At 44.6% G+C, this 21,993-nt stretch overlaps 1 protein-coding gene across 2 annotated transcripts in view; it reads left to right on the top strand.

The window, feature by feature from the left end:
• The window catches only part of MANEA (mannosidase endo-alpha), a 71,224-nt gene that overhangs the window by 28,976 nt on the left and 20,255 nt on the right, over window positions 1-21,993 (top strand). Inside the window, exons 2-4 of one of the 2 annotated variants that reach the window (XM_077289710.1) lie at window positions 9,208-9,750; window positions 17,442-17,551; window positions 17,933-18,009. In XM_077289710.1, the coding sequence (XP_077145825.1) occupies window positions 9,234-9,750; window positions 17,442-17,551; window positions 17,933-18,009 (704 nt within the window). In that variant the 5' untranslated portion in view covers window positions 9,208-9,233. The remainder of the gene's footprint in view (window positions 1-9,207; window positions 9,751-17,441; window positions 17,552-17,932; window positions 18,010-21,993) is intronic. The other variant, XM_077289709.1, reaches the window with a different exon arrangement.

Here is a 21,993-nt window from a genome sequence, read left to right as displayed (position 1 = left end):
TATAAGATGCACCGGACTATAAGGCGCACCCAGGTTTTAGAGGTGGAAAATAGGGAAAAAATATATTTGAAGCAAAAAAATGTGGTAAAATATTTAATAACATACTATATGTGGTGTTATTATATATAATAGTATGTTATTATGTTGGAAGCTGCGGGACCAGTGTGGTGTCTGTGAAGTACTATATGAAGATGCTGGAGGGTGAGTATAAGAATGGGGGCACAGGGCTTATACTGAAAGCACCACTGGAGTGCTGCTTTAAAATCCCATGGGAGAACTATAACTCCCAGCATGTCCTGCAGATCCTATGACATGCTGGGAGTTATAGTTCACTAAAGGAGGGGCAGAGTGCTTTATTGTGTTTTGGAAAGACTAACCTCTTAATTGTGGCAGCCAGCCTGTAGTGAGGTAAAAGCATCCCATGGCTGCACACACAGAGCTCTCCCTCTTGTTGCCTCTCCACAGCACAGGTAATGGAAGCCAGCAGATTCTAGTGTTGGAGTCTGAAGGACCTGTGATGATGTCAAGAAGAGGGAGAGCTCTGTGCTGCCATGTGATGCTCCAGCCCGCCCACTTCTGACATCATCACAGGTCCTCCTGCACACTGCACAGCACTCAGCTCCAGCCCAGGAAGGTACCAGTGATCTCCTCTCCTCCTCCCCCTGCTGCTGCCTCCTCCTCCCCCGGACACATGGATCTCCCCAGCTGCTGCAGGAATCAGCGCTGAGGAATCCATGTGTGTCGCTGCTTAAGTGCAGTATTCATTTGCTGCTCCCGGCTCACCGCTCAGCTGATAGCTGGGCGGGGAGTGGCTAATGAATATTCACTGCACTTAATCATCGGGACCACATGGTTTCCCCAGCAGCTGATTCCCGGCAGTGGGGACATTTTTCTGCCACCTGAAGTGGGATATCATTGCGATCCCACTCGCTGCTGCCCCCCTCCCCACATGCTACATCCCTACCATAAGACGCACCCACACTTTCCTCCCAAATTTGGAGGGAAAAAAGTGCGTCTTATGGTCAGAAAAATACGGTACATATTCCCTGGCGATGTATGAAGACCATGGCTTCTTCCATGATTTTTGTAAAAACCTGCAGAGCTGAAGAGATGCCGAAGGGTAGGACGTTGAACTTGAAGTGTTTGATTTGCTGCCCCTGTGAGACTGCGAATCTGAGGAATTTCCTGTGTTCTGGGTGAATTGGTACATGGTAGTACGCATCCCCCCACCGTTGCCATAACCCAATTCTGTCCTATGAGGGGAATCAATGATTTGATTGATTCCATCTTGAATCTTCTGTAGCGGACAGATTCGTTCAACGGTTTTAGGTTTATAATAATCCTGTTTTTCCCCGACGGTTTTGTTACCAGAAAAACAGCTTTGGTACCTGAGAGATCACATTTGACTGGAGCAGGTTTTGTAGATCTCTTAGTAGGGAGTTTTGAAGATATGGAGTTTGTAGGGAGGTTATTTTTAAATATTGTGGGGGAGGTCTCTCGAATTCTATTTTTTAGTCCCTCTCGTATAGTACGGAGGACCCATTGATTTGTGGAGATGGACTGCCACTGGGTGAAGAAGAGTGAGAGACGACCCCCGACAGGAGCAGTGTAATTGCTTATCTGGGGTCTGTTGAGTCTGGGGAACAAGGATGTTCCTGCCCTTGCCTCCCTTGGTGTAACTGCATCTCTCTGTTTTGGCCTTTCACCTATAATCCTTTTGGGAGGATGTGTCACGGGGGGGGGGGGGGGGGAAGCATTTCCTGGGATTCCTCTGTTCAGGGAGCGATTTCTTTTAATCCAGGATATCATCCAGGTTAGGACCAAAAACATGATGGCCCTGGAAGGGAATGCTGCATATCTTAGACTTAGATATGAAGTCACCACCCCAGGATTTTAACCAAAGTGCTCTCCTAGAAGAGTTTGAGAGGACAGCACCTTTTGCGGCCATGCGGACGGACTCATCTGAAGCATCAGCTAGGAATCCTGTTGCTTTTTGCAGCAGGGGGAGGGAGTCTAGAATCTCCTCTCTTGGGGTGCCCTGTGCCAAATGATCCTCGAGCTTGCGTAACCAAACAAACAAAGATCTAGCTACGCACTTGGAGGCCATGTTGGTTTTTAACAGATATGTGGAGGTGTCCCAGGACTTTCTTACCAAACTCTCTATCTTCCGATCCATTGGATCTTTGAGTTGCGAAGAGTCCTCAAATGGAAGGGCCGTTTTTTTAATTACCCTGGACACCTCCACATCAACTTTTGGGGTTTCCCATAAGGAGTTATCTCCGTCCAAGGGGAAACGTTTTTTTAGCTCTGAGGGTATGTTAAGACCTTTCTCAGGGAGACCCCATTCGTAAAGGATTAAATCCTGAATATTCTTATGTACAGGAAACCCCTTTTGATCTTTGGGCTTTAACCCTTCGAACATTTCGTCCTGTACAGTAAGCTTAATTTCTTCATCCTCCACCCCCATGGTGCCTCTTACTATACTAATCAGATCACCCATATCCTCAGAATTGAAGTAATACTTTTTCCTTTCTGATTTAGGAGTGGGGGTGGAAGTGGAACCCTCATTCTCCCAAATGTCCTCCAAACCCGAGGATTGAATTTCTCCTGAGTCAGAGTCAGACTCTACTGGGGCCTTCTTCCTCTTTTTGGGAGGAGGTGGAAGAGGAACCGGAGTCTGGGAGAGGCTGGCCATGGAAGACTGGACCTCCTGCTTGATGAGGATTTTAATGCTATCCAGGAGAGAGGGCTACTCAGCGCATAGAACCTCATCTGTACAGGACTGGCAGAGCTTTTTCCCATAAGTAGATGGGAGTCTGGTTGCACAAACTTTGCATTTGCGGCTGGCCTTTTTAGGATCAGAGACCTTTTCTCCCTAAAAGAGAAAAAAAGGTCTTTAAGCCGCTAGAAAATGTATACGTATCATGGATAGCAAGGGCTACCCTGCTACTTACAGTAGGAGGGGGTACGCTGGGTTCTGAAGATGTAGAGCAAGGGGATTTGTCACTGTCCATGTCCGTCTGTCACGTCAGACAGGCCTTACCTGGTGGTCCCCCGCCCGGATCTTTATAGGATCGTGGGTCAGCGTGTTCTTGTGCTCCTCGTGGCCCAATTGGGAGATCCTCCGAAAACGCCCCAAAATACTGCCCCGAGCGTTAGGTCCGAACGGCGTGCGCTCCATCGTGGAACGCACAGGGATGAACCGGAAGTGACGCGCGCGAGGAGCGATGCGCCATGCTGAGACGCGCACCACCCAGAGAGCCCCAGCGCGGACCGCCCGGGACGCAGCAGGAGGAGGAGGAAGCCGGGGGGCTACAGGAGGCCCCCACATGCACATCACCGCCCCGCTTTACCCCCAATAGAGGCGCAGGAGGAGCGGTGAAGGTCCCGAGTCCCGCCGAAGGGAGGAGACGGGAGCAGCGTTTAGAGGAGCAGAGCCTGACCTCAGCTGCCCGGCTTATTTAGGTATGTGTGGAGCTCCGATCGCCGGCCATGGCAGCCCCTTCAGATCCTCTTCATGCCCCATAGGGGACAGGAAAACACTGGTGGTTGCAGGAAGGGGAGGGGTATTTAACCTCTTTGTGTTCCTGTCCCCTATTAGGGCGGGGAAGACAACCTCTGAAGTGGCTGTCGTGGAAGGTGACTAGAGAAAACATTGGTAAGGTCACATCCGGCCTCAGGATGATATCAGTAATACTATTGGTCACACTGCTTGTGTAGCCCTGCTCCTGGTCCTTAAAATAGCGTCCTCAACACATTAGCGGTGGATACTGCATTGACACTGGGACTTCCACTTTCTCCTCCATGGGTAGGCACTATAGGTACCTTCACACTAAACGATATCGCTAGCGATCCGTGACGTTGCAGCGTCCTGGATAGCGATATCGTTGAGTTTGACAGGCAGCAGCGATCAGGATCCTGCTGTGATATCGCTGGTCGTTGGTTAAAGTTCAGAACTTTATTTGGTCGTCAGATCGCCGTGTATCGTTGTGTTTGACACCAAAAGCAACGATGCCAGTGATGTTTTACAGTGGTAACCAGGGTAAATATCGGGTTACTAAGCGCAGGCACTCAAACCCTCTCTGTTTCTAATCTATACTAGTACCTGCAACAATTCTGATTGTATTTCAATACGGCTTTACCCCACAGATTCCATTGAAACGTACATCGTTCCTCTCCTTATTTCCTCTCCTTATTTCCCTTACCTCAACCTTTCCCCTTTGATAATATGAAGTGACTTGTCATATATGACATTGGTCATCTATTTTTATAACCTAAGGGCTTTAATGTGATTTACTATTCTGCATTCCTCTCCCTAATGACCCATCATGATTTGATTTTCATGTTTTTGGATGTATATACTTTTGTTATTTTTGTATTTTCTTTTTATCATAGTACACTGAGGAAGGTCTTATGGACCGACATGTCTTTTGTTTTGTATTGTGGACTGCATTAAAATGATCTTCAAAGCATCCATTTGAGTGGCAGGTTTATTTTACTATGATACAAGCTGGCTGGATCAGACAAATAAACATCACACTGATGACGTCTGATTGCTATTTAGTTATTTCAAGGACCCATAGACTTGCATTAGCGAGATTGATCTGAGACGCATATCAAAGTCAGAAAAGTCACTGACACGTGAAGAGCCCGATAGACTATAATAGGTACAAGTTCTATCTGTGAAAAATATGTACAGAATTAGTATTAAAAATAACTTGCGTCAGAATGGGCCCTTACACTTTAAAGTGCAACTGTCATTTTAGGAACAACAATCATCTCCTATCTCAGTAATGTGAAAATATGTATGTACTGAAGATAGATTTTTACCTGTGAATTAAGAGTGGAAGATCAATGCAAGAGGATAAAGAATAAGATTTATCTTTTAAGATATTACAGAGTGACTTATTTCCCTACATGCCATTAATTTATTAACCCCTTCCCGACCTTTGACGCCACATAGGCGTCATGAAAGTCGGTGCCAATCCGACCCATGACGCCTATGTGGCGTCATGGAATGATCGCATCCCTGCAGATCGGGTGAAAGGGTTAACTCCTATTTTACCCGATCTGCAGGGAGAGGGGGAGTTGTACTTCAGCCCAGGGGGGGTGGCTTTGCCCCCACGTGGCTACGATCGCTCTGATTGGCTGTTGAAAGTGCAACAGCCAATCAGAGCAATTTGCAATATTTCACCTATGAAAATGGTGAAATATTGCAATCCAGCCATGGCCGATGCTGCAATAGCATCTGCCATGGCTGGAAATCATGTTCTGCCCCCCCCCCACCGCCCCCGATCTCCTCCCCAGTCCTCCGTTCTCTCCGGTACCCCCCTCCGTCCCCCTGTCCGCTCCCCCGTGCTCCTGTCCGCTCCCCCGTGCTCCTGTCCGCTCCCCCAGTCCTCCGATTCCCCCCCCCCTGTGCTCCGATCCACCACCCCCTCATACTTACCGAGCCTCCCGAAGTCGGTCCGTCTTCTCCCTGGGCGCCGCCATCTTCCAAAATGGCGGGCGCATGCGCAGTGCGCCCGCCGCATCTGCCGGCCGGCAAAGTACATTTTGATCGCTGTGGTAGGTTCTATCACAGCGATCAAAATAAAAAAATAATAAATAAACCCCCCCCCTTTATCACCCCCATAGGTAGGGACAATAATAAAATAAAGAAAATATATATATATTTTTTTTCCACTAGGGTTAGGGTTAGAACTAGGGTTAGAACTAGAACTAGGGGTAGGGTTAGGGTTAGGGTTATGGCATGTGCACACAGTGCGGATTTGGCCGCGGATCCGCAGCGGATCGGCCGCGGATCCGCAGCGGATACACAGCGGATCCGCAGCGGATCGGCCGCGGATCGGCAGCGGATACACAGCGGATCCGCAGCAGATCGTGTGTTGGGGTTAGTGTTGAAGTTAGAATTGAGGGGTTTCCACTGTTTAGGCACATCAGGGGTCTCCAAACGCAACATGGCGCCACCATTGATTCCAGCCAATCTTGCGTTCAAAAAGTCAAATGGTGCTCCCGCCCTTCCAAGCCCCGACGTGCGCCCAAACAGTGGTTTACCCCCACATTTGGGGTACCAGCGTACTCAGGACAAACTGGGCAACAACTGTTGGGGTCCAATTTCTCCTGTTACCCTTGCAAAAATAAAAAATTACTTGCTAAAACATAATTTTTGAGGAAAGAACAATTATTTTTTATTTTCACGGCTCTGCGTTATAAACTTCTGTGAAGCACTTGGGGGTTGAAAGTGCTCACCACACATCTAGATAAGTTCCTTCGGGGGTCTAGTTTCCAAAATGGGGTCACTTGTGGGGTGTTTCTACTGTTTAGGCACATCAGGGGCTCTGCGAATGCAATGGGACGCCCGCAGACCATTCCATCAAAGTCTGCATTTCAAATGTCAATACTTCCCTTCCGAGCCCTGACGTGCGCCCAAACAGTGGTTTACCCCCACATATGGGGTATCAGCGTACTCACAACAAACTGGGCAACAAATATTGGGGTCCAAATTCTCCTGTTACCCTTGTGAAAATAAAAAATTGCTTGCTAAAACATCTTTTTTGAGGAAAGAAAAATGATTTTTTATTTTCACGGCTCTGCGTTGTAAACTTCTGTGAAGCACTTGGGGGTTGAACGTGCTCACCACACATCTAGATAAGTTCCCTGGGGGGTCTAGATTCCAAAATGGGGTCACTTGTGGGGGGTTTCTACTGTTTAGGCATATCAGGGGCTCTGCAAACGTAACATGATGCCCGCAGACCATTCCATCAAAGTCTGCATTCCAAAACGTCACTACTTCCCTTCCGAGCCCCGGCATGTGCCCAAACAGTGGTTTACCCCCACATATGGGGTATCAGCGTACTCAGGAGAAACTGGACAACAACTTTTGGGGTCCAATTTCTCCTGTTACTCTTGCAAAAATAAAAAATTCTGGGCTAAAAAAATATTTTTGAGGAAAGGAAACACATTTATTATTTTCACGGCTCTGCGTTATAAACTTCTGTGAAGCACTTGGGGGTTCAAAGTGCTCACCACACATCTAGATAAGTTCCCTTGGGGGTCTAGTTTCCAAAATGGAGTCACTTGTGGGGAGTTCCTACTGTTTAGGCACATCAGGGGCTCTGCAAACGCAACCTGATGCCCGCAGAGCATTCCATCAAAGTCTGCATTTCAAAACGTCACTACTTCCCTTCCGAACCCCGACGTGTGCCAAAACAGTGGTTTACCCCCACATATGGGGTATCAGCGTACTCAGGAGAAACTGGACAACAACTTTTGGGGTCCAATTTCTCCTGTTACTCTTGCAAAAATAAAAAATTCTGGGCTAAAAAAATATTTTTGAGGAAAGGAAACACATTTATTATTTTCACGGCTCTGCGTTATAAACTTCTGTGAAGCACTTGGGGGTTCAAAGTGCTCACCACACATCTAGATAAGTTCCCTTGGGGGTCTAGTTTCCAAAATGGAGTCACTTGTGGGGAGTTCCTACTGTTTAGGCACACAGGGGCTCTCCAAACGCGACATGGTGTCCGCCAAATGGCGTGCCTTCCCTTCCGAGCCCTGCCGTGCGCCTAAACAGTGGTTTACCCCCACATATGGGGTATCATCGTACTCAGGACAAACTGGACAACAACATTTGGGGTCCAATTTCTCCTATTACCCTTGGGAAAATAAAAAATTCTGGGCTAAAAATCATTTTTGAGGAAAGAAAAATTATTTTTTTATTTTCACGGCTCTGCGTTATAAACTTCTGTGAAGCACCTGGGGGTTATAAGTGCTCACTATGCATCTAGATAAGTTCCTTGGGGGGTCTAGTTTCCAAAATGGGGTCACTTGTAGGGGAGCTCCAATGTTTAGGCACACAGGGGCTCTCCAAACGCGACATGGTGTCCGCTAACGATTGGAGCTAATTTTCCATTCAAAAAGTCAAATGGCACGCCTCCCCTTCCGAGCCTTGCCGTGCACCCAAACAGTGGTTTACCCCCACATATGAGGTATCGGCATACTCAGGAGAAATTGCCCAACAAATTTTAGGATCCATTTTATCCTGTTGCCCATGTGAAAATGAAAGAATTGAGGCTAAAAGAAATTTTGTGTGAAAAAAAAGTACTTTTTCATTTTTGCGGATCAATTTGTGAAGCACCTGGGGGTTTAAAGTGCTCACTATGCATCTAGATAAGTTCCTTGGGGGGTCTAGTTTCCAAAATGTGGTCACTTGTTGGGGAGCTCCAATGTTTAGGCACACGGGGGCTCTCCAAACGCGACATGGTGTCCGCTAAAGATTGGAGCCAATTTTTCATTCAAAAAGTCAAATGGCGCTCCTTCCCTTCCGAGCCCTGCCGTGCGCCCAAACAGTGGTTTACCCCCACATATGAGGTATCAGCGTACTCAGGACAAATTGGACAACAACGTTCCTGTTCCAGTTTCTCCTTTTACCCTTGGGAAAATAAAAAAATTGTTGCTAAAAGATCATTTTTGTGACTAAAAAGTTAAATGTTCATTTTTTACTTCCATGTTGCTTCTGCTGCTGTGAAACACCTGAAGGGTTAATAAACTTCTTGAATGTGGTTTTGAGCACCTTGAGGGGTGCAGTTTTTAGAATGGTGTCACTTTTGGGTATTTTCAGCCATATAGAACCCTCAAAATGACTTCAAATGTGAGGTGGTCCCTAAAAAAAATGGTTTTGTAAATTTTGTTGTAAAAATGAGAAATCACTGGTCAAATTTTAACCCTTATAACTTCCTAGCAAAAAAAAAAATTGTTTCCAAAATTGTGCTGATGTAAAGTAGACATGTGGGAAACGTTATTTATTAACTATTTTGTGTCACATAACTCTCTGGTTTAACAGAATAAAAATTCAAAATGTGAAAATTGCGAAATTTTCAAATTTTTTGCCAAATTTCCGTTTTTTTCACAAATAAACTCAGAAATTATCGACCTAAATTTACCACTAACATGAAGCCCAATATGTCACGAAAAAACAATCTCAGAATCGCTAGGATCCGTTGAAGCGTTCCTGAGTTATTACCTCATAAAGGGACACTGGTCAGAATTGCAAAAAACGGCAAGGTCATTAAGGCCAAAATAGGCTGGGTCATGAAGGGGTTAAACAAAAATTAAAACAGTTACTTTTTAAATATTTGTGAAGAGTTGTTAGGTTAGACTGTTGTTAAACATGGAATGTAAGTCTTATTTTGGTGTCTATTACAGCAGAGAATTAATGGAGCTGTGTCATCATGACAAGATTACGTAGAAGAACATGTATCACCTTAGCAGTTTTTATTTTTATCGTGTGTTCTATTATGATGGGCTTGAAGTCGCTGAGGCCTGAAACTGCTGTTTTTGGAAATCCTTTCGGACTCGGCCTTTTACCAGAACTTCAGAAAGTCACAGTTTTCGAAAAAAATTCAGCCACTAAAATGAATAACCAACAACACGCCAAAGAGCATGATGATAGAATCCTTTCACCAAAACCTGATGACCTGATCATGGAGTTGCCAGCTCCTAATTATGATATTCATGTTTTTTATTACACATGGTATGGAAATCCTCAATATGATGGAAAATATATTCACTGGAACCATGACCAGCTGAAACACTGGGATGCCAAGATCGCTAATAATTATCCAACTGGAAAACACAAACCTCCTGAGGACATTGGATCTAATTTCTATCCAGAAATTGGCTTGTACAGTTCCAGGGACCCTTCTGTTCTTGAAGCCCACATGCAGCAACTCCGATCAGCTGCTATAGGTGAACTTTATAATTTCTGGTATACTGTATAATGTTAATGTTCTTGCATTGTCAAGGTTTTTTTGTTAGTTCAACATTTTAATGAAGAGTTTGAGAACTTGTAACATAAAATGAATAGGTAGCTGAATTTTTTTTGTGATGTTTTTAGTTTCTCAGCCTGAATATAGTCAGTGAATGTGATATGTACGGTAAGTATTTGTGAACCCCTTTTTGTACCATTTACAATCTGGTATACTGCAAGTTTATTTTGCTTGATGCATGCCTGAAGTTGTACAGAATATTTTCTTTCGTACAAAACTTTGCAATATACCATATATTTTTGAGTATAAGCCGAGGCACCTAATTTTACCACAAAAAACTGGGAAAACGTATTGACTCCAGTATAAGCCAGGTATGCATTGTCCCCTCATCCCTATCCTGGTATGCATGGTTCCTTATCCCCATCTTTGTATGCATGGCTCCCCTTCCCCATCCTCGTATGCATGGCTTCCCTTCCCCATCCTTGTATGCATGGTCCCCTCATCTCCATCCTGATCTGCATGGCTCCTCATCCCTAACCTGGCATTCAGGGCATCCTCATCCCTTTCCTGGTCTGCATGGCTGCTTATCCTTGTATGCATGGCCTCCTCATCCCTATCCTGGTCTGCATAGCTGCTCATCCCTATTTTGGTCTGAATGGCTCCTCATCCCTATACTTGTATGCATGGCTCCTCATCCCTATCCTTGTAGGCATGGTCCCCCTCATTCCCATCCTGGTATGTATGGCCTCCTCATCCCCATCCTGGTATGCATGACCCCCTCATCTCCATCCTGGTATGCATGGCCCCCTCATCCCAATCCTGGTATGCATGGCCCCCTCATCCCAATCCTGGTATGCATGGCCCCCTCATCCCAGTCCTGGTATGCATGGCCCCCTCATCTCTATCCTTATATTCATGGCCCCGTCATCCCTATCCTTGTATGCATGGCCCCGTCACCCCTATCCTGGTATGCATGGCCCCCCTCATCTCTATCCTCGTATGCATGGCTCTTCATCCCCATCCTGGTATGCATGGCTTCTTATCCCTATCCTTGTAGGCCCCCATCAAAAAAAGTTAAAATAAACCATCCTCCTGTTCCTGTGCAAGCAGCTGATTTATGCTTGTAAGTAGTGCATGGCAGGGATGTCATGTGCTCCTTACAAGCAGATGACAGCTGCCGGAATACTCACGGATCTCCACACCGGGACTATGTGTATGGAGGGCAGTGAGTATTCATTGCTATTAAGTAGCGAGCAGTGTCAGTCGCAGCTGCTGTGCTGTCACTTGTGCCCGCTACTTAAGAGAAATAAATATTCACTTCTCTCCACTCTCATGGGAGTGGAGAGATGTGAATATTCATTTCTCTTAAGTAGCTGGCACGCGTCATCGCTCGGACACTGCAGGAATCCGGTGGCTGCGACTCTTGTGCCCGCTATTACAGATTAGTGAATATTCTCTGCCAGCGCAGTGAATATTCATTTCTCTTCAGCAGCAGCCAAAGGCTTTAGCTGCAGCAGCTGGCTTCTGCCTCCTGTGACCCGCTGCTCCGTGCTCCGCTGCTGCCGCCTCCCCTCCATCTTCTGGACACCTCACTCAAGAGTATGAGCCAAGGGGAGCTTTTTCAGCACAAAAAATGTGTTGAGAAGCTCGGCTTATTCTCTAGTGTATACGGTAATTATTTTTCCCACAGCACAGGTTCCTGCACTAAAGACTTTAACTTATAAGGTACAGGATAAAGGGAGCCTGTCAGCAGTTTGACCCTGTATAGAACTCATGACCGTGCTAGATATTAGACCTGTATCTATAGGATAGTTTTAATTTGGCTTGTGCGATTATTGCAGGTCTTTTCTTGATGATCACTAATGCTTCACTGCTCATAGCTTTCTGCAGTAAGTGATTACCAACCCCTTGAGTGACCACAGTGGTGGGCTCATGGTTGGATGCTACAGCCATCATTTAAGAGTAAAGGGATAGTAAATGGCTCTTAAAAGGGTTTTCACAACTTATTTAGCAAGAAATCTCTACTTCCCTTCCATCTGGCTTCCTGCTTACTGTTGGAGCAGCGTGCTCCTGCATGATTGATAGTTCTGGCCAGTGGCATTGCTGTGCTACTGGCCAGAACTGTGCACTTTCTGATGCTATAAGTGGAGTGCATATATGTTGAAAGCAGCAGGATACAGCGATGCTGACGGCTTCACAGCAGCGCTTTCAGACTATAGAAAAGAGCTCGTAAGCATTGCACTCCTTGCATAGGAGACCAGCCAGATCTATCATCAGTCTATCGGTGGCAAGTAACCTAGGCAACAAGCTGTAAACAATAAAATTAAAAATCACTCTGTCCATAAGAATCAAGAATGTTTTTAATAACAAGTCCATTGCAAAGTTGTTTTTTTAAACACTTTAAAATGTTACCTTTTTATGAGAGTAACTGTGAGGGTCAACCAGGGCCGTAGTCGTGGCTGAGGTAAACGGCTCCAACGGCGCCAACCTCTAGACACTTGTTCAGAAACAGAGACACAGTCCAGCTCAAACTTTAAACAGGTAACTTTACTATTATCTGTTCTCAGTCCTTACACAATAATTACAGCATACACTTCGGGTTCCACATAGTTTTCTACTTCACTTTCCCTGAGCTCTCCCTGTCGTCCTTTAGCATGTACCTGGGTCATCTCGTTCGGCATCACAGCATCCTCTCTGTCTAGCTTCATCACACTCAGATACTCCCCTGTCCGCTTCGCCCCAGATAAAAGGGCATCTGTCCACATAGCAAGCTGCCACATGATTAGCAACCTGTGTTGCTGTACTGCTGTTAGCTGTCTCGCTACCATCTGCGCTGCTGTAATCTGTGCTGCCATCTGTGGCCCTCATGCCCTGAATGACTGGGCTCCTGTCTTAAAATGTTACAGGGCTGACTGCCCTGTCAGGGCTCCCTGGCTCAACTGACTAAAATTCCTGATGCTCCTTGGCTTAACCACAGCTAGCCGCTCCTACATTAACTATTTACACTCTGAGCATCACTATATCCCCATCTAGTGGGCCAGTCCGGGTACTACACTTTCCCTATGATGAACAATGAACACCTTCTTATGCAAAGCAGCAGTAATAAATATGTACATTATGAAACATACCCAATAGCAGTAGTCAAAGGTGAAACATAATATTATCCAAAAATATACATTATAACATACGGTAGCGGGACGGGCAAGAAAAATGCAAAGACATAATGCACCACCTTACATTACCTTTTAAGCATTTGGAATCAGACAGGCACTGGCCGCAGCAGTGCACCAGAATAAAACTACATTTCTCATTCCTACTGCTGCTAAAATTCTACCTAAAGATCTCCTTTATAGAGCTGTCAGTAATTTTGCAAGGTCAGAACTTCTGACAGACTTCCTTTAACATGCACCACAGACCACAGCCTGTCAATACTGTGGTTAAAAAGCAAAGTACCTTAATGCAGTGATTTAGATAAAATGGGGGAAAAAACATTATATTTCAAAATCCAGCATAGTATCAGTTTGAATCTGACTTTGATCCATGGATCCATTGATCCATCATCTTGTATGATGTCGTTATTACTCATTGCACATTTTTCATCAGCTGCTTATCGGATGACCGATTATAGAGGGTAAAATGTAAGTTTCAATGAGACATAATGTACCTATAGGGGACAGCCAAACTGCCAGCGTTCTTTGCCAAGCATTGACTACAATATTGAGAAATGATGTGATTATTTGGTCTGACTGACTCACTGTACTTGCAGTAGTTTTCCTAAACATTTCTGTACATCCTAAATGAACAGTAAAGAATCAGAATATGAAAGCCCATAAAACTCATTTCACTTTCCATCATAAAGGGCCTGCAAGTGAATGGGTGACATTATACTCATTTCACACGCTGTATTATCCTTCTGCATTGCAGTCCTCAGTCGCTGATGCTTCCTATCATTGGAACAGTATGAGAAATTTTCAGGGCGATTGAACAGTATAAGAACTTCCATTACAACAGTATGAAGTTATAAAGCGCCCCTGTAACTGCAATTGTGATGCATTGTTAAAATTAAAAGAGTTCAATGGTCCATGAGGGATGATCTGAGAGAATACTTGGATGAAATACAAGATTTGCTGTCTGTCCATAGCTCTCCGTGTTTCAGATTTAGTTTCACTACTTTCTGATATTCACCACTATTGACGAGCACTGCCAGGGTACATTAAAGGGATGGTGCCATCAAAAAATTTTTTTTCCAGTGATTGAAAAAATTTAAAGAATTAATGTTTACATTTTAAAAAAAAATATAATTTGTTTATAATTTAGTAAAATATAAAAAATAATTTTAAAAGGTTTGGCATTTCCACTTCTAAACACTAAGGGGAGCAGCTAATTAAATTTGACAAAAACCAGTGTACAACTATCTCACATTACAGCACTGCAGTAATTATGGGCGGAGTCTGCTGACATGGGTGTGATGTCACTCCTCTCCTTCCCCTCCTGGGTGTTTGCTAGGGGATAAGAGAGGATGATATTCAGGAACACAGTGAGCAGCCATTTTGTTGGTGACTGCAGAGTTATACTGACAAGTAGACAGTCACCGAGGATGGCAGGCAGCAAGGATTCTGGGAGATATATGGTGGAGGGAGCAGGATGACAGCAGCACAGAGTATTTCAGGAGAGCAGTGTGCTGGTCTATGGGGGGCACCCTGTTTGGTGCGCGGAGCAGCCAGGGATTGTACATAGAGCGCTGTCTTTTATACACATGGATGGACCATCTGCTCCACAGAAATCCAGGAAACATTTCTGCGGATTGATGGCCTGTTCTGATCCAGACTTTGCATGCAAAGACCCCATTCCCCTCCTCAGATCTTGTCTTCTCCATCCTGTCCTGGCGATGTGTGAAAGCGAGGTGACAGGCGCAGTCCGGGGTGACGCTGGGAAGGAAATGTAGCCATATAGTAACGATAAAAATGAGACCCCTCTCTTCAGCTGCCTCACCAGCCTTCCCCTGACTGCACCTAAATGGAGGTCATGCTGCCCCCTCTATTACCCCAGACCCGTGTGCAGGTGCTCAGCCAGAACAACCCTAGATTGGGTCCCCTTTCTGAAAATAATACTGCCATAGTGTTCTCACATAATACCGCCATATAGATCACACATAATACTGTCCTATAGTTCTTGCATAATACCGACATATAGATCACACATAATACCATCATATAGATCGCAAATAACAACGCCATATAGATCTCACATAATACGCCATATAGATCACACATTCTACCGCCATATACTTCACACATAATACCGCCATATACAGTACTTCTCACATAACGACGCCATATAGATCTCACATAATACCGCCAGTGTTCTCACATAATACCACCATATAGATCACACATAACGGGGGAGAGGAGTGTATAGGAGAGGATTAGATACACGGCCCAGCAGTCAGTATCACATATAGGAGGATTAGATACACTGCTCAGTCAGTATCACATAGAATAGGATTAGATACACGGCTCAGCACAGTATCACACAGGAGAGGATTAGATACACGTCTCAGCACAGTATCACACAGGATAGGATTAGATACACGGCTCAGCAGACAGCATCACACAGAAGAGGATTAGATACACATCTCAGCACAGTATCACACAGGGTAGGATTAGATACATGGCTCAGCGAACAGTATCACACAGGAGAGGATTAGATACACAGCTCAGTCAGTATCACACAGGGTAGGATTAGATACACGGCTCAGCACACAGTATCCCACAGGAGAGGATTAGATACATGGCTCAGCAGTCAGTATCGCACAGGATAGGATTAGATACACGGCTCAGCACAGTATCACACAGGAGAGGATTAGATACATGGCTCAGCAGACAGCATCACACAGGAGAGGATTAGATACACGTCTCAGCACACAGTATCCCACAGGAGAGGATTAGATACACAGCTCAGCACACAGTATCCCACAGGAGAGGATTAGATACACGTCTCAGCACAGTATCACACAGGGTAGAATTAGATACATGGTTCAGCAGACAGCATCACACAGGAGAGGATTAGATACACGTCTCAGGACAGTAACACACATGGGAGGAGATACACTGCTCAGAGTCAGCATCACAAAAGATAGGGTTAGATTACCTCTCCCCCGCCGATATCACTTCACTGCTGCTGGCGCTGCTTTCTCTTTCCTGTGCCCGTCCTTGGCCTCCTCCTATAGCTGCAGGGCTCCTGCGATTTTACTGGGAAACTGGAGCTCACAGATGCACTGTGAGCTCCAGAAAGATGGCGCCGATCTCCCGCCTCTGCTGTGATGTGGACGGCTCAAGGGGCATGGCCAGATCACAGCAGGGAGCAGCTCATGCAAAGTATAGGGTCGGATGCCGACTGCAGATGTCTATGCCCAGGGCAGCCGTATTTGCAGAGTGTAAGTGTCGTGCAGCTACACTTACACTCTTGCAAAGCAAAATGGCGGCGCCCAGTGGCTGAAAATTTTTTTTTAAAAAAAATAAAGTTAAAAAATGTAAATTTGTATTAAAAATAATTTGTTTATATAAACAATCATTTTTAATACAAAAAATAAAATGCGGCACCATCCCATTAAGTAAATGAAAATGACTGATATTGGGAAAAATTAGTGTTAATTACATATAACAAATGACCTCTGAAGCATGCTTGAAAGATAAATGTTCCTTTGTCTACATGCAGTTGCCTTTAAAAATATTTTTTCAGGACATTAAAGGGATTGTTCTAGCAGGTTTTTGCTTTGTAATGTGATCGCACCAGGATGTTGGTGCACAGCCCCTGATTCCAGCGATGTATCACTTAGTTTACTTGGTGTAGCAGTTAGGGCAACAGTTTTCTCTGCTGCAGATTTAGCAAAGCTCCGAATGCTGAGCACTGTATATCCCCACTTATACCACTTTTTGTGTACACTGTATATTGACAGAAGCTGCTACTCAGTGGTGGGGATGTGGTTAGGCCTGGAGGCACAAGACACCTAATCCTCTAGTGCTCTCTTGCTTTTAAATACTGATTTTATTGAAACAGCCTAGTAAGTGGCACATCTCTGGAATTGGTGTCTCTTCCCTACATCATGCTCTTCTCAGATAACATAGAAAAAAACCTTCTGACATATTCCCTTTAATGATGTTGTCCTATTAATTGGATAAGTCATTAACATCAGATCATTGTGCGTCAGACTCCTGGCACCAGTACTGATCAACAGGTCTCAGTGCACGTGAAGCGGCATAGCTCTGAACAGTTGTGTGGTGTCAATGAATGGCTCACTCACTTTCAAGTGGGAAGGTTGAATTTCTTGCAGCCTTAAAAGCGAAGTAATATGATAGTGTAGAACATCTGCCTGCTAGACTGGAGGTCACCACATAGGGAGAGACTTGATCTGGCAGGGAGAAGAGTGCAGGAGGCATGCCTATTGAATTCAGTCACCTTGTCCCCAGCCTCGCTTTTAATTACGGTATATCTGTGTCTGAAGCGCTGCAGCATTTCAAAGTAAAACATGCTGCTTTTAATGCAGGAGAGGGTCCAATACATGCTGTTCTGTTAATATTAATAGCAGCAATAATAGTATTTTATGCAGGCTCCTTTTGCATACAATGTAATCGATACACTGTACATGGTGCTTTTTTGCTTTTTTCCCAGGAGTGATATCCTTATCGTGGTATCCAGCAGAAATGAGTGATGACAATGGTATCCCAGCTGAGGATTTAGTACCAAATATTTTAGATATTGCTCATAAATACAGTCTGAAGGTAAGTGGAAAAAAATTGGAGGTTCTGTTATTCTGTCTGTGGGGGATATTTCCCTGAGGGAGGAGGGAGTAAATTTTAATAGCGCTATGTGAGGTTCGGTCACGAGCCAAACCGCATACCAAATTACTCCAATGAATGAATGCACATTTTCCGTATTTACACCTATATTGTATTTTCTTCTTACTACCGTAAATACTGATGTTTTATTCATTCCTTTTCAGAGTGTGTGATTGAATTTTATAGGACAGCTAATGTATGCATTGTATTGATTACTATAATTAGATGTATTTTCAGACTCGACTGGCCGTGAAGTGATAACTCTGCTTCCAGATTTGATTTTTTTTTCCTCTTCTTTTACGGTTACTTGTGTTTACGTTTTAGATTACATTTCACATTGAACCCTACATCAATCGAGATGACCGCAGTTTACACGACGATGTAAAATATATTGTTGACAAGTAAGTTATTTTTTTTTATTTGGGATTAAGCTCCTAACATTTGTTTTTAGTTGTTTTATATTTATTTCGCAGTCACTTTAGCACCTGTTAGATTTTTTTTTTTTTTCATCTTTACACTTTTTCTTTTGAAACATTTTGTACATTGCTTTTTCAAGAATATTCGAGTATGTTCAAACGGTGAGTAACATCCATAGCATCCAACCTGCAGCTGCCAGATGTTACAGCATAGTGGATGGTATTTCTAGAAATCACATGTTCACTATGCGTGCACCGATGCCTACGACTTACCTGCAGAGACAGACATGCGGCCTGTCCTTCCAGACCGCAGCATGTCAATTTATCTTGTGGAGACTCGCAAGATACATTTCACCTGTACAATGTATTGGACTCGATGATTCCGCATGGTTCAATAAACACATGCGGAATCATCTGCATTCAAAAGCCAGCAGCGCTTTAAACGCAGCGGACATTGCTGCGTCCAAAGCGCTGCCTTTTACACACCGTTTACACATACCCTTAAACACAACTTCCCAAGAGTATGTTGTACTGACAGTAATGCAAAAAGACCACAAACTACAATGCATTCTATGCAAATTATTCATTTTCGAAATATAGGCTCCTATTCGCTAAAATGTTTATGCCAAAATCTGGCGTTAAACACTTTGAAGGGTTGAAAATATTTTGCACACTTTGAGGTTGCCCAAACATTTTGCAACTGTTAAAGAAGTTGTCCACTACTATAACCTTTTTTTTTTTTTTTCATAAATCTTGCTATTATGGGCCACTGAAAACATCTACTGTGTTTATTTTAGCAATATTACCTTTTATCATGCTGTAGCAGCCCACTTTAGTGCTGGATTCAGCTCTCATGGGGTTAATCGACAACTTCCTTTCTCCTGAGTCATTGTGCTCTAATACTACAAGTTCCATGATGCATTGCACTGCTACTAAGCCTGAACCTAGCACACCCACTCCAAAACACACCCCAACCCCTCCCTCCTCTCCCTCCTCTAGCTTCAAAAAGATTTGTGATGTCATTTCTGTCCGACCTCCTCTTTTACATTTGTCCAACCCACACTCCATTACACACAGATAGAGGGATAGATAGATAGATAGGTAGATAGATAGATAGATAGATAGATAGATAGATAGATAGATACATACAGATATATCTATGTCTATTTCCATAGATATGTCCATATCCATGTTTCTAAACCCCTTCACCCCCTGGAGCTTTTTTGTTTTCGTTTATCGCTCCCCTTCTTTCTAGAGCCATAATTTTTCCGTCAATATGGCCATGTGAGGGCTTATCTTTTGCAGAACAAGTTCTACTTTTGAACGACACCATTGGTTTTACCATGTCGTGTAGCAGGAAATGTGAAAAAAAATTCAAAGTGCAATGAAATGGCAAAAAAAGTGCAATCCCACACTTGTTTTTTGCTTGGCTTTTTGGCTAGGTTCACTAAATGCTAAGGCTGTGTGCACACGTTGCGGATCTGATTGCAGATCCGCAGCGTTTTTTGCTGCACTGAATTGCATCAAATCCGCAGTGTAGTGCACAACCAATGTAAGTCTATGGGAGCCGCAGACTTGTGCACATGCTGCGGAAAAAGCCGCACCGAAACCGCACCAAGAACTGCATCAAAACCGCACCAAAAACTGTATCAAAACCGCACCAAAACTGCACCAGGTTTTGATGCAGTTTTTGGTGCAGTTTTGATGCAGTTTTTGGTGCAGTTTTTATGCTTTTTTGGGTGCAGTTTATGCGCGGTTTTAATGCCGTTTTTGGAAATAAGTAAATAAACGGAAAATGTGCATGATTTGAATGGAAACATGCATGAAAAAACGGATTCCAAGGTCGGATTCATTATTTCACAGCACAGTTTCATACTTTTTTTGCCGGATCCGTCGCTGTGCGTTTTTTCGCCGGACAGAAAAAACGTTCCTCTGTATGTGTTTTCCATCCGGCGGAAACAGCTTTTTTGACGGATCCGGCGAAAAACGGATGAAACTCTATGAGAAAAAGACGGATCCGTCGGAAAAAAATTGATCCGTTTTTTTCAAAACTCGCCGGATTGTGCCTCACGGCAAAAACCTGATGTGTGAAAGCAGCCAAATATATGGATAGATACATCTATGTATCTATAGATATATCTATAGATAAATATATCTATAGATAGATATATCCATAGATATATAATAGAAAGGCCGATGTTTCTATAAGGCTACTTTCACACTTGCGTTTTTCGCAATCCGTCTTTTTGGGAAAAAAACGGATCCTGCAAATGTGCTCGCAGGATGCGTTTTTTACCCATAGACGTGTATTAGTGAAGGATCGCGACGGATGGCCACACGTCGCGTCCATCGTGCAACGGATGCGTCGTGTTTTGGCAGACCGTTGGCACATCCGTCACGTCTGCCATTTTCTACCGCGCATGCGCGGCCAAAACTCCGCCCCCTCCTCCCCGGACTTCAGAATGGGCAGCGGATGCGTTGAAAAACTGCATCCGCTGCCCACGACGTGCACAAATTTCACAACGTGCGTCGGTACGTCGGCCCAACGCATAGCGATGGACCCGTGCCGACGCAAGTGTGAAACAGGGCTTAATGAGCGTTTAATTTAATAAAAAACTGAAAAAAATGGCGTGGGCTCCCGCGCAATTTTCTGTGCCAGAGGGGGAAAGCCGACGGCCGAGGCCAATATTTGTAGCCTGCTATGAATATCAGCCCGCAGCTGTCTGCGTAGCCTTTACTGGCTATTAAAATAGAGGGACCCCCCCAAAAAAATGACGTGGGGTCCCCCTATATTTTATAGCCAGAAAGGCTACGCAGACAGCTGCGGGCTGATATTAATAGCCTAGAGAGGGGCCATGGATATTGGTCCCCCCCCCCCCGGCTACAAATACCAGTCCGCAGCCACCCCAGAAATGGCGCATCTGTAAGTCTACGTTCACATTAGCGTTCGGCGCCGCAGCGTCGCCGCATGCGTCATGCGCCCCTATATTTAACATGGGGGCGCATGGACATGCATTGTGCTGCGTTTTGCGACGCATGGGTTTTTTTGGCCGCAAGCGTTGGGCGCAGAGGACGCAGCAAGTTGCATTTTTTTTTGCGTCCAACTTTCGGCCAAAAAGGACGCATGCGTCGTTTTGGCGTGCGTTTTGTTGCGTTTTTGTTTGCGTTGTGCGTTGCGTCTCCGACGCTGCGGCGCACAACGCAAATGTGAATGTAGCCTTAGATGCGCCAATTCCGGCACTGAGGCTGGTTTCACACTTGCGTTTTTGGACGCTGCGTTTTAGCGCTAAAAAACGCATGCGTTTTTTTCCTATACTTAACATTAAAAACGCATGCGTTTTTTCACATGCGTTTTGACGCGTTTTCGGCAACGCATGCGTTTTTGAACGCGTGCGTTTGTTTGCGTTAAAAACGCATGTGTTTTTATAGAAAAAAAACAGAAAAAACACTGAAAAACCACCCACCACCATCAGGGTGATAAAGGGATCCAAACCCTAACCCTACCCCTATAACCTCACCCCTAACCGTGTAATGAACATTTTATGACATAGTGCCACGATATTTAAGTGTCACGTATGTAAGTGCCACGTATGTAAGTGCCACGTATGTAAGTGCCACGTATGTAAGTGCCACGTATGTAAGTGCCACGTGCCACGTATGTAAGTGCCACGTATATAAGTGCCACATATGTAAGTGCCACGTATTTAAGGACAATGGCTCCTGCAGTGCATCACTGAGGTTACTATAGTTCACTGGTCTCACTTTATGGCAAAAAGCTGCGTCGGAACTTTCTCATACAGCATGCCATAAAGTGAGACTAGGGACTATTTTCTCACAGGGACGTAGGAATACATTGTGGGGAATACATTGTGGAAGGATACCTTCCTCCCCTCATTGTCTTCCTGGAGCCCCTGGAGAGTGGTTGCATCAGCAGATGCTCCTGTTCTCCACGGGAGATCGTCGTGGGAC

This window comes from Ranitomeya variabilis, chromosome 2 (genome assembly GCF_051348905.1).
Source record: "Ranitomeya variabilis isolate aRanVar5 chromosome 2, aRanVar5.hap1, whole genome shotgun sequence".
Taxonomy (NCBI): domain Eukaryota; kingdom Metazoa; phylum Chordata; class Amphibia; order Anura; family Dendrobatidae; genus Ranitomeya; species Ranitomeya variabilis.
Note: the sequence above shows the minus strand (reverse complement) of the source record. Positions and strands in the feature narration are given on the sequence as shown.